General features: G+C 36.4%; 1 protein-coding gene across 3 annotated transcripts in view; it reads left to right on the forward strand.

The window, feature by feature from the left end:
• Positions 1-557: 557 nt before the first annotated feature.
• CUL4B (cullin 4B) overlaps positions 558-13,539 on the forward strand; it is a 30,557-nt gene continuing 17,575 nt past the window's right edge. Inside the window, exons 1-5 of one of the 3 annotated variants that reach the window (XM_064482792.1) lie at positions 558-659; positions 1,406-1,954; positions 4,086-4,201; positions 12,230-12,333; positions 12,862-12,931. In XM_064482792.1, the coding sequence (XP_064338862.1) occupies positions 632-659; positions 1,406-1,954; positions 4,086-4,201; positions 12,230-12,333; positions 12,862-12,931 (867 nt within the window). In that variant the 5' untranslated portion in view covers positions 558-631. Of the gene's footprint in view, positions 660-774; positions 809-1,405; positions 1,955-4,085; positions 4,202-12,229; positions 12,334-12,861; positions 12,932-13,539 lie in introns of those variants that run through there. The other 2 variants (XM_031445658.2, XM_064482793.1) reach the window with 2 other exon arrangements.

Below are 13,539 nucleotides of genomic sequence, written 5' to 3' on the forward strand. Positions count from 1 at the left end.
TAGTTACCTTCCTGTTTCTTGGCTTTAGAATGCACCCTTAACTCTGGCAAGCCATCTTAGAAAATACTCCTGGTAGGAAGGTAAAAGGATTTGCAACTACATTACTGAGAAAGGTATCAAAACCCAGTATTGGGTCAGCGGTGGTTCTTGACATAAAAGAGAAAATTTATAGCTCAACCGAATCATAAACTCCTTTTTCTAAGCTCATTTTCTTTTCCTTTCCTATCTTAACATCACTACATTCCTCCCTAGCAGCAGGCATAATGGCATGATTATGTTTTCCTCCATTTCGGGTTACTCCTCTCGCCTTGCAACCCCTCCTTATTCCTTTATCTCTTTCAAAGTTTCCATTCTCCTTACTTTTTACTCCCTCCCTCCTCCTCTTTTTTCCCAGCCGGCTCACCCCGCCCCTCACCGTCACCATCTTCCCTCCCCTTCAGGCTCCTTCCCGCTCCTTCTCCCGGCACCACCCCCTCCCTGCCCGCCTCGCATTCAGGAAACGCCAATCAGGAGCTCCGAAGGTGTCTCGAAGGCCCGCCCCCTCCTCCCTTTCCACTTCTTCCCCCCCCTTCCCTTTTCTCCCCCCCCACCTCAAGTCCTGCGGACCTGGGGGCTTCGGGATCTGGGCGCTATGAAAAGTGTCTGCCCAGTCACTTCCGGTAAGGGCGTTGCGGCGCGGAGATTCCCGCGGGACTGTTCAGGAGGGGGTGGGAGTTACCGGTGCGCCGGGGGAGGGGAGTGCTGCTACGGAAGGGGAGCAGGAGAGGGAGGGAGAGCGAGTGCCAGCGAAGGAGCACGGACGTTTCGGGTACCACAGCCGCCCCTTTCCTGCCGCCTCCCCACAAGCCCGCACCCCCGCCCCTCGAGCGCCTGCAGTGCTTCTCTCCACCCCCCACTCCCGGGGACAGACACCGCCCCTCCCTTGCCTCCGCGTGACCGGAAGTGTCGCCATCTTTAGCCTCTTGTGCTATTGACAATAACAAGCTCCGGTCCTCCCCCCTCCCCCTCCCCCCAACCACGGCATCTCCCCTCCCAGAGAGAGGGAGAAAAGGAGGAGGAGCTGCAGCCTCACAGACTCTCTGAGTCGCTCCTGCAGAAAAGGGGGAGAGAGACCAAAAAGAAGGGGAGGGGGACGGCAAGGCCGTTTACCTGTCTGCCTCCTCATTCGCTCTCTCCCCTTGTTCTGCTCACTCCTGGTGTCAGCCTATCCGCCTTCCCAAACCCTCCCATTCCCCCGGTGGAGCCCCCCCCTTCACTTTCCTTCTCGTCCTCTGTGTTTCTCCTCTCTTTCTTCCCTTCCCCCTCTAGCATTGCCACCTTCTCTCCTACACGCACGCAGGCATATAAACGTAGGTTTTTGATGCTCGTCTGCCTGTTGACCCCGCTATTTTCATGTTTCCAACAGGTTTTTCTTCCCCCAATCCCTCAGCTGCTGCTGCTGCTCAGGAGGTCAGATCTGCCACTGATGGTAATACCAGCACCACTCCGCCCACCTCTGCCAAGAAGAGAAAGTTAAACAGCAGCAGCAGCAGTAGCGGCAGTAACAGTAGTAACGAGAGAGAAGACTTTGATTCCACCTCTTCCTCCTCTTCCACTCCTCCTTTACAACCCAGGGATTCGGCATCCCCTTCAACTTCGTCCTTCTCCTGCCTGGGGGTTTCAGTGGCTGCTCCCAGCTACGTACCGATACAGAAGAAGCTGCGTTTTGAAGACACCCTGGAGTTTGTAGGGTTTGATGCGAAGATGGCTGAGGAATCCTCCTCCTCCTCCTCCTCATCTTCACCAACTGCTGCAACATCTCAGCAGCAGCAACTTAAAAATAAGAGTATATTAATCTCTTCTGTGGCTTCGGTGCATCACGCAAACGGCCTAGCCAAATCTTCTACCACCGTCTCTAGCTTTGCTAACAGCAAGCCTGGCTCTGCTAAGAAGTTAGTGATCAAGAACTTTAAAGGTAACCAAGGCCAAAATCCATAATCACCTAAGGATTTGACACTTGAGTGGTCACGTGCTCTATTTATGTTAATATATTAAACAGTATCGAGGTGGCCTAATGTTTTATGCATAATCAGTGAGGTGGAGGGAGGTCCTTTTTGGGTGGAGGGTTCATTTTCCGAGGGTGGTTAGTATCCTTGTGCTGAAGCATACACTGGGTGTTTCTGTGCAGTATTTGGAGGTCTGTCTCAGCGTATTGTATCTAATCTGTTATTCCTTATAACATTCACAATCAATATGATTGACCCGGATTTTACAGGTGAGAAATTTGTATTCTAAAAAGATTTATTTCAGGTACATAGTGAGCCTTGGCACTATTGGGATTTTTATTTTTATGCTTCAATAGGCCACATTATCTAGTCCGTAGAAATGCAGATAGCAGTAGTGATCTTTTCATGTTCAAACATGATTTGTAGTTAGATTTATAATGTTGAATACTACATTCCTGAAATTCATTGTGGAAGCAGTTGCTGGAGAAAAATATTTATGATCTTTGCATTTCTTTCCAAAGGTAGAGGTTGGAAGTGAAAAATACTGTGTATACACAGAAGTAGTAACTCTGTGTACCACTAGTCTAAAGATAGGAACAATTACTACATCTTTTTTTTTTAATCACTGAAAATGGGTTTAAAAGTACTGACCTGGTGCTTTTAGGAAAATTTGTTCATTTTGTGTTTGAGATATGTGATTGGGAGTATTATAAATGCATTGATGCAAATATAAAATCAGCGATTTTTAAAAATGTAATTGAGCTGAATTACTTTTTAATCTGTTGGCTGTGTTTCTGTTTTTCTGACTTTTTCAACACCCTTAACTGGCAAGTAATAGATGCTAAAATGTTTATTAAATGGAGAAGTGAAATGAATGAACTAAAGTAATATTTACCAGAGCAGTGCCTTCTGACTAAATATTAGTATTGGGAAAATTAGGTTCTCCATGCTTGTATTTTCAACATTAGTGTAGAAATCAGGAATATTCTCTACTTTGTCTCAAGCCAGAGGGTTGTAGTGTTGTTTATTTTTAACCTTTTCTTTTTTCTATCCCTCTTATCCCACCCTCAGGCTCTCAAGAGTGTTGTAATCTTTCTGACTTAATAGTAGACCTTTCTCAAGTAAATATGATTTGTAATTAACTAATATGTTCACTGTTTAACTTAAAATATATCAATTTAATATCCAAGGATTTTTTTTTAAAGAGATGACCTATGACCTTAATTGTATTTGCATACTGGTTTCAGAGATTCTGTTTGGGTTTTTTTTTTCTCTCCCCCCTAAAATTAAAAACACATTATTAAGGTATTTGGATGTTTTAATTAAAAAAAATACTCACTGCTGGTCAATAAAGTTTAAATTAAAGCCTGGATTAAGATGTTCTTTTCCATTCTGAAAGTGTTACATAGGTTCTGGAGTCGTTTGGATGTTTTAATTTTTTTAAATTTCACTCTGCTCATAAATGTAGTTTAAATTAAAACTTGAGTTAAGATGTTTCTCTTCATTTCTGTAGGTGCTTCATAAATGTGGAGGGGGGAGTCAGACCTGGATTAGAATCCCAGTCTTGCCATTGACTAGCTATGGTGACCTTGGGCAAGCCTTATTAATAATGAGTCTTTCAGCCTCAGTTTCCTCAGTTGCAAAATAGGGATAATAATACCTTCCTTAGGGCGTTATTAGGAAGATTAAGATGTTTATGAAGTGTCTTGTACATAGTAGGCACTCAGTATTTTAAATCTCAGGTATAAAATTCATATTGACTTAGGTTTTACACATGATGGAATAGGGTCGAGATTGTTATTTTTTATCTGTCGTTCTTGAATGTTAATTTTTTGAAGCAATATAGTCAATAGGAGGAGAAAACCCTCACCTTCAATTTTAGTGGGTGAGTCAAAATGATTTACACGGTATTCTGGCACTTCAAATTTTATTCCTTAAACTAAGCCTAAATACAGTAGTTACTTTAATATTTAGGTGTAATCATTATAAAGATCACAATTTACCCTTAAAGAGCAATAATACTGTTGTTGTGTTTTATGGATCCTTTTCTTACTATAACCTACATATCATTCTAATAACAGCTTTTTACATATCATCTAGATAAGCCTAAATTGCCAGAAAACTACACAGATGAAACATGGCAGAAACTGAAAGAAGCGGTTGAAGCTATCCAGAATAGCACTTCGATTAAGTACAATTTAGAAGAACTCTATCAGGTATGTATTAATGTGGATTATCAGATTTGGTTAGTGTTAATTGAGGTTCAGTGTAAATGGGTTTTACTGTCTGAAATGAGTGCTTATGTAGACTTTTGGTTGCCTTCTAATTATAATTTCTCAATTAATATATACATTGTTTTATAGTTAGACCATGTATTCTGACATAAACTATGAGTACAGTCTTATTGGTATAAATTGGGCTTATCTTGGATCCTTCTTACTAGAATTTACAGTTAGGAGTACCTTGGTATAATAGAGGTTTTACCTATAATAGAATCCTATAACCTGGATCCCAAAGATGATTTCTGGTGATATGTCATTCGATTGTGATACTTCTTGCTAAGTGGTGTTACCTACAGGAAAGGCCTCAAGAAATGTAGAGAGTCTCAGTATACTTTATTCTACCTCTTCCTATTAGAATGCTTTTGCCATCTCATTTTCTTGCTCTTTATGTTTGTCTTATCTCCTGACCTACAAGATACACTTTAGCCCAAAAATGAGCAGCAGGTTGAAGTATAGCAACTTGGTCTGAGGTTCAGGATTGTCTCTTTTGCTTAACAAACGAATCTGTACTTGACGTTTTTAACTTAAATATATAAATATGGACAATTACTTATTTAGACTTCTTACTACCAAGATACTTTGCCCTACTCTGTTTTTGCCACAACCAATTTAAGAAGTTTACTTTCCATTATAATGCCATCAGTTTTGTATTTAAAAAAATGATTCAGAGCCCAATAGCTTGAGTTTCTGTATTGATGAATACCTTGTAAGAAATTATGTTAGTCCAGTTTATCAGAATTTGTAGTTTTCATCTATTCATTTTAGTTGTCCATGGTAATGGACAAACCTTGGATTAGGAGTCAGAAGGCAAAGAATTGGAGTCTGGTTTTGACTGCTTTCACCCTTGTGATCTCTGACAAGGTACTAAACTTCTAGCTTCTGTTTCCTCCTCTGTAAGTAAGGGGAAGAACACCTGCTCTGTCTACCTCACAGGGTTGCTTATAAGAATTAAATAAGATGTTTGTGAAAACAACCTTGAAGCACTATGATATAGAAAGATAAGTTGGTGTTATCACTAGTTTAACTTTTTCACTAGCCACAGTATGATTTTTTTTACTTGTAATATGTAAATTGGGATCACCAGTTTCTATTGCTGTTTACATTAAATGAATCAATGTATGCCAAACACTCAGAATGGTGCCCAATACATGTTAATAATGCTATGTAATATTATAAGCATTATAATACTATGTAAGTGTTAGATAGTAGTAGTACTAAAGTATTATTTAAGGTTAAGCCCACCTCATTTGGCTATGTTGGTTTATTACATACGTGGCTCCTGAGTTGTACAATAATAAAAGAATTAAAGAATTAGAGTTGAAAAGGCCTTAAGAAACCACGTGGTCCCGTATCTTTTCTTCGTAAAGGGTATGTGACAGCCTACAAAGTATGATTATCTCATTGAAGCAATATAGAAACCCTTTGTGAAGTAGGTAAGGTAGTAGTTATTTATCCTCACTCTACTGATGAGGAAACAGAAGTCTCAGGGAATAACAATATGCCCAAAGTGACATATTGGCAGAGCAAGGGACTTAAACCAAGATGCTCAAGTTTCTAGTCCAGTGCCCTTTCACTGATACACTATAGCACTTCGCATACCTCTGTAGTGCTGTGTTTGAAGCATATAAATGGTTTTACTTTAGGGAAAAAGTCTTTGTCATCAAAGAAGGTAATTTTTTTCATTCATGCATGTATATGGTGTTTATTTGGATATGTTGGCATATAGCATGTTTAATTTCAATAACGTGTTACTTTATATATTTCGTATTTATAACATTGATTGACTTTATATATTTTATATTTATAACATTGATTTATTTGTTAATGAACCCTTATTTTACCTTGAATATTTTTCTAGAGCTTTTGAGTTCACAAGCTATTTTTCCTGATAAATTAAGTTAAATTTCTTTGTTTCAAGAGCTTGTAGCTTACGTTTTGTGTTTTTCCTTCCTTGTGCTCCAGAATTTTACCTGCTATTGTTCAGTTTCATTTCTTTAGCCTAACATCAGTGTTATAACTTTTCACTCTTAGGGGTTTTCATAATGCTTTACTACTTCTGTTATAATAAAATCAAAAGCATTTGTTTCTAGTTCTTTTGTTGTTTTTGACGTTAACTTTAGAAATGCTTTTCCTTTGGATTGTTCTCAGAAAGATTATTTTGAGATGTTCAAGTTCAAAAAAGAGAATAAAAGTAAAATTATTTCATACCATCTGGATTTCAGGTGCTTGTTTGATTTTGACTGGTTGAAATGTAATTTAAAAATACTCTCCTAAAATTGAAACAGTATAGAAGTATGTAGTATACCAAACAAATGTAGTATACCTCATTCCCCCATCCCACTCTCTATCCCTAAAGTAAACACTTGGCATATATCTATGAATGCAAAGCCATTTTGCTTTAAAGCTTAAGCATGGAAGTCCCTAGTGTGGATTGCATATATTTCCTCCTCTAAGTTTTTAATTTCTAGAAAAGAACATGGTGTCTAAGTGTATTTGCAATAAGCAAACATTGTCTTTTAAAAGTGATTTTAAGTGAGGATTGTACCTGAGTTTAAAAATTGTCTTTCCTCCACAACCTTAAAATCTTGTAAGAGTGAAGCAGTGGTTCATGTTATTTTGGTTTGGGTTTTTTTGTTTGTTTGCTTGTTTTGTTTTTGATTGACTACAGATAGGAGTCTGGTTACATGCACTGACATTTGAGTTGATCAGCCTGCCTCAGATTAGACATCTGCCACTCACGATAACTTTGGGAGAGTTAGTTCTCTAAGCCTTGGCTTCCTCATTTGCAAAATAGGGAGAATAGCACTACCTATATGGCAGGTTTGTTCAGTTGTAAATAAAATACTGCAAAAAGTACTTACACACTGCCTGCTGTATGTCCATGTCACTGATGATGATGATAGGTATTTTAGTCTTTAAAAAAGATATCTGTAAGATTACATTTTATTATACAGCTCTAAAGCCACATATTTTAAAATTCTAAATCCACACTGGGCCAGAACAGCTGGCTGATAAATAGATTAAGTTCCAAATACGCATCAGAAAACACCACTAGCCAAATTGAAAAAATAATAGAAAAAGAGAATAACTCTCTAGGAACAGTGTTCCTATGTACCTCTCAAGAATGTGTCTTGTTTTTACGTGTGGTACCTTTATAGTTGGAATTTTGGAATAATGGGATTATTTTCCTCATGTTGACAGCCTTGTATGAGTAGCTGTGTAGTGTTTTAAAAATCAGCTACCTTTTTTGGAGCTGGCTGTTTTATATATGAAAGTGTAACATTTCTTTTTAGTATAAATTTCTAGCCATTATCTTTGAAGGCAAGCTTAGTCCATGTTTCAGTTCTGACGGAAATAATCTTATCTATCATTAAATAAATAAATAATGGGCGCTCTCGTTTGATTCGCTTTTTGTGAAATAAATCTTAAATAATGATCCTTTCAATTAAAGATTCATTCATTGAGACTGAATGCAAATAGTGCATCCATCTCAGTATAGGTTATTTTCCATTGTAAACTCTGGGTTCTTAAGCAGTCAGTAACTAGAGGAGAGCAGTTAACATTCCTTGCAGAGGTGACTAGCTATTGTATTCTGTGTTGATGACTAGCTGTTGTGTTCTGCAAGTTTAACTGTTGTCATTCTGTTGATGTTTTTAAATTTTTAAACCTGGTCACATTACTGTTGCTCTTCTTTTTACTAAATTAACACTGTCCCTGCAATTTAAGAAAATGTGCAACTACAAATTCTTAGTCCTTGATAATTTCAGTCTTGCTTAAGCTCTTTTTGGTAGCTGTAATAAGAAAAATAATTTAGGTTTCATTGTCTGGCTTTCTTTCTGTAAATTCTTAGTTTTTGATACATTTTGAGTATCTTATTTTAGCCATCTTTACTAGATTTAAAAAGACAGATAATTTGAGTTTTATTACTATATCAGTTGTTGAAAAGTTTTGTGGTGTGCTTTCTTTTCTTTAAACATATAGTTTGAAAAATAAGTGCCAACCCATTAGGCCACTGACCAGAGTTCAGCACCCTGGTGAGAAGTTAATATTTTTCTTAAGTGTCTGTTGTTGTTAAATCAAAAAAATTTCTATATTTCCTCCCTTACCATTAATTTTCACATTTTGTATTTTTTAATCCTTATTTTAATCCTCTTCATGTTTTTATTCTAGTCTTATTTCTCACCCTCATTTCTGCTTGTCCCAAATGCAACTTTATGTACCTTTGCTGTTTCTTAAATCTTGTATCCTGCAAAGCATCAGATTTCAGGAACTGTAGTTTTGCATTTCATTTGTGACACATACATATTTTCTTGTGAGTTTTTTTTGTTCTTCAGACATGTTTTTGATGTGACATGTATGGATTTTGGAAGGAAGGGGCTGGGATTTGGAGGATTAAAGTTTAAAACCTTATTAGAATGTTTTTATTTTACACCCAGCTACCTTCAAAACAGATTTAAGGCAGCATATTTAACAAGTAATGATTGGGAGCTTAAGTGAAAAGATAATTTTATTTAAGAGACTTGTAGAGTTATCTAATCTGTTTAATACAAATAGTTGCCTGTGAAACAGGATTATATTAGTAATAATTATACCAGATCAAACTTTCAGGAATTTCCAAAGTGTTTAGTGAAGTGTAAAATAATTAATACATTTCTAAAAGTGCATTTTAAAGGTCTGGAATAAAATAGGGTTTTTGTCAAACGCCTAAGTACTCATTTAACACTTTCTTATCCGTGTTTCTATCCCAACAGCTAACATATATAGAGTACTTAGTAAACATCCCATTCTTGCTGAATCAGTGGTTGCTCACTCTGCAAAGCTGGGCAGATGCCATAGGCATATAGAGATCACTTAGTCCTTGCCCCTGAGATGGTTTATAGTCTGGTAGGCTCATGAAATTGGTAGTTTGTGACCAACATTTTATTTTTAAGAAATAAAATAGAAAATGTCAGAATACATCACACATAGTAACGGTGAGTGTAGTTTCATGAAAATTTTGTTTAAATTACATAAATTTATGTACAATGGATTGTGACATAAAATGTATTTCTTACTGTCTTGTCAAAAAATTTTGGAAGCCACTGCTTTAGGAACACGTGACTGCTCCATACAGGCCTTGCTTGAAAGTGAGGAAAGCAGTGTTTAGATCACAGGGTGTATGGAAAGATTATAAACAGACATGAGATTAAAATGGTAATATTGAGCCTTGAATGCCATGCAAAAAAGTGTGGTGGTGAGGAAGATAGGGTTTTAGTGGGGAAGGCAAGTACTTAAGTTTTTTGAATACTTAATGTATTTATCTGGTTCAGAGCCCAGAAAGTATTGCAAAGCTTGTAGTAGAAAGTTTCACTTCCACTCCTACCTCCAACACCCCTCCCCCAGTTAATTCCCCGCTCGACAAACATTAGTTCGGTGAGTATAGTTCCAGAAATGTTTCATGTATGTACAAACAACTGTGTGGGTTTTTTAAAATTAATTTTCTCTACTTTTTTTCAAGTAAATGATGGTAGACCACACACAACACCATTCAGTCCTTTGTATTTTTTTATACCTATTATGAAATTTCTCCATACTAGTACCTGAAGAGCTTGATAGAAAAGTTCTTAAGGAAGGCAAGTCACTAAATCTGGTCTATATGTTAAGCAGTCAAGGCTAAATTAAGAGAAGCAAAGTGTTCTCTTCCAACTGGACCTTTAAAACTCACTTTAGATGCTCCTGCCTTTCTCTTTCCTTCTTTTCCTGCCTTTAACATCTTAAACCACCCTCCAACTAAACACAAGTATATACATAAAGCCCAGCTTAATTCTCTATTTCTCACTATTCCCATTAACTCTTACCTATTTTCCTTTGGGTCTTTGGGACTCCACCTCTTTATCTCTGCTCAGGAAGCCTTTCCTGACTTGCCCCTGCCCTAAAAATTGGGTTGGGCACCTTGCCTTTATGCTTATTCCCATCATAGCACCTAAGACAGTATATTGTAATTATATGTTTTCCAGCCAGCTTTCTCCTTAAACTCTAAGCCCCTTCTATGTTAGGGCACATTGCTAGTTGTAGGTACATTAGTTTTTTTATATTTATTCACCTGATTCAAAGCCCAAAAAGTATTAAGGAACATGTAGATACATGAGCATGTGGTCTCTTTCTGTTATTAAGGAGAGTTGGGGACAGGATATACACATAAAAAGATACAGTATTGACTCAGTGACAAGTCAGTGTGGTGTGATTGGTGATAGTGCCAAATGAGTCACTGGTAGCTGAGGCTATTAAGGAAAGCTCATTGGAAGAAATGGAACCTAGCTGAGTAGTAAGGGAATTACAGTATCTTGTTAGAGAAGATAAATAGACGCGATGAGAACTAACTATGGGAGAAAGAGGAACACAGCGGAAGGGAATGGTAGAAGTAGGACCTGGAAAAGTACTGAAAATGGGAAATGTGGAGAAAGTGAAATACAAAGACAGGACCTAAGCAGGGAAATTATAAAGGCTGAGAAAATGAGTCACTCAAAAAGAACACCAAGATACAATGAGAATACTAAAGGAGGAAGGGAAAGAATCTGCAGAGGACCAATGTGAACCAGTCAGGCACATGAAATAAATATAAATACACCCTTAGGCAAATACACCCTTAGACTCAGCCTTCTTATTCCTCTTTAGCTGCTGGATCAGTTGGCCAGCTGTTCCCTGGTAAGGTGTAGTGCCTTTTTTCCTTAGGCATAAGTGATTTCCTTTAAGCTTACTTTTCATTTGCTAGTTTATTTGCTGGACCTGCATACTGGGAATATGACTTCCAACTACATATTTATAAAATTCCACTCCAACCAGCAGAACTTGGATGCTCCCTTAGAGTCAATTTTAATGGAATTTTTGCCTTCTGTTGTGGTGAGAAAGAAATCTGGTGTTATACTTAAGTCAATTACTAGTTGGAATTGTAAATTGTATCAGAGTTCATCCAAAGAGTTTTACCATGCCTGTTGTATTAAGCTTGAAAGTATTTTGATACACATAACAAGAAGCACACTGAAATCTGAAGTTTATTCTTTTGGGATCTGAGTATGAAAGACCATTTCGATTATTAGAATGAAGTAAAAATACAGTATTTATCTAGTAATTAATGTTTATTCAGTTGTGCACATTTAAAAGCCTCTTTTTTTAAAATTGAAGTACAGTCAATTACAATGTATCTATCTCTGGTGTACAGCACAATATCCCAGTCATGCATATACATACATATATTCATTTTCATATTTTTTTCCATTAAAGGTTATTATAAGATATTGAACATAATTCCCTGTGCTATACAAAAGAAACTTTTCTAAAATTTATTTTTATATATAGTGGCAAACATTTGTAAATCTCAAACTCTCAAATTTATCCCTCCCTCTCCCTTTCCCCGGTAACCGTAAGATTGTTTACTAAGTCTTCGAGCCTGTTTCTTAAAAGCCTCTATTTAAATAAAGTAAAATGTTGGAGAAAAATCCTTGATGTATAATTGTATCACATTCATTGTAATACTGCTAGCAATAAACTCTGCATTGCTCTATTCAGGAAAACCAAAGAAAGTATAAAGAAATTTTAATTAAATATTGGTTGAATGGCCCAACCAACCCATCTAATAAACAAATTGGTGAAATTATTTTTCAAACTCAAAGTAGAATTCTGCTTATGAAAACAATTAACATTTTTAAAGAACAAGACAATTTATATGTAGCCGTTGTTATATGTTACAGGTACAGCCATAATAGATACATTAATTTGTGTGTGGGGGGGATTAGGATAGTACACTGGTTATGAAAAAAGTTCATTATCCACATTGATATTTTGTTGTTTTACCTTGTGTTTTAAATGGATGAATAAGCCTTTTTAATAAGCTGACATGGTAGAAATAACAAATGAGAATTTGTTGTAAATAATTGAGAAATCCACCCATTCTCTCCTTCAGAAAGTGTATGTTTAATTTTGCAGGCTGTGGAAAATCTCTGTTCCTACAAGATTTCTGCAAACTTGTACAAGCAGCTGAGACAGATTTGTGAAGATCACATCAAAGCACAAATTCATCAATTTAGAGAATATCCTTTTAAAAACAAAACATTTTGTATTTCCTCTTTTCTTCCCTCTCTATAACTCACTTTTTAATGTAGCTTGAAATGGAATCCCTGTGTTTTATAGGTTTGTTATTTTTGTTCATTTTGCTTCTAGAGAAGGAAGCAATTTGACTTTTCAGCTTTAATTAAGGTCCAAATCTACATTGTATTAGTAATTAGTATACACTAATCTATTAGTGTAAATAAGATAGGTGTCTTTACCCTTCTTTGTCCCAACAGATTTCCATTTGAGGAAAGATAATCTAAGGGAAATAATTGGCATTGTGTTTTCGGTTTATTATGTCAACAATGCGCAATTATATCTAAGACTTGTTTTTAAAGGTATTTTCAGTGGAATCTAACATGTTTTTACAGTTTAAGAAGTAGCATTTTGTTCTATATTTAGTTTCATTTAGTATGTAGGGCATTCCATATTTAAGACAAATTGTGCTCTTAGATTGCATATAATACTTGTACTAAGCACTTTTAAAATTTCCTTAACATATATCTCACGGATTCATTGGATAGTGTTCTTTTTCTAAAGAAGATCGATAGATGTTGGCAAAACCATTGCAGACAAATGGTAAGCTGGAAAAAGCATTACATTTCAGCTAAATATTGTAGTTTAAAAAAATAAGTTTCTTCAAATACCGAAGTGTTAGTTTTTAAAACTTTGCAATAGGGACACTGTCTCAATATCTATTCTTGTCCTGAACTGGAAACTAATTTTGGTTGAGTTTCCTATTTTAAAACTGCAAATTATAGGTATACCAGTACTTTAGAATGACTTGCACCTTAAGATCATTTTTATTTTTGTCTCACAACCAAAAAGTACTTGTCTCATTAAATAAGTGTTGTTTTATCTGTCAGACTTGATAGCTATCCATGCCCCGCTATTTGATTACTTATAAAGGTGCCTCATGGTCGTCCTGTATTTTAGCTTATTCAGATCATAACCTTTTCCTTTTTCCCTAATCTGGTATTATTTTGTACCTTATAGTCTGCAAATTAAAAATCTTAAAATCCATCCCCCCTGCCCAAAATCCCATGTGTATTTTTAATGCAGTGTTATCCTGAGGACTGTTGCTGAGGAAAAATTGTATGTGCGTCACCTTGATTCCATTTTTATTTTCAGTTATTTCTCAAGTTGTGAAGAAGTCATAGGACCATGTTAAGTTGTGTTTTTTTTCT

The sequence above is a fragment of the Camelus dromedarius genome, chromosome X (genome assembly GCF_036321535.1).
Source record: "Camelus dromedarius isolate mCamDro1 chromosome X, mCamDro1.pat, whole genome shotgun sequence".
Classification (NCBI taxonomy): domain Eukaryota; kingdom Metazoa; phylum Chordata; class Mammalia; order Artiodactyla; family Camelidae; genus Camelus; species Camelus dromedarius.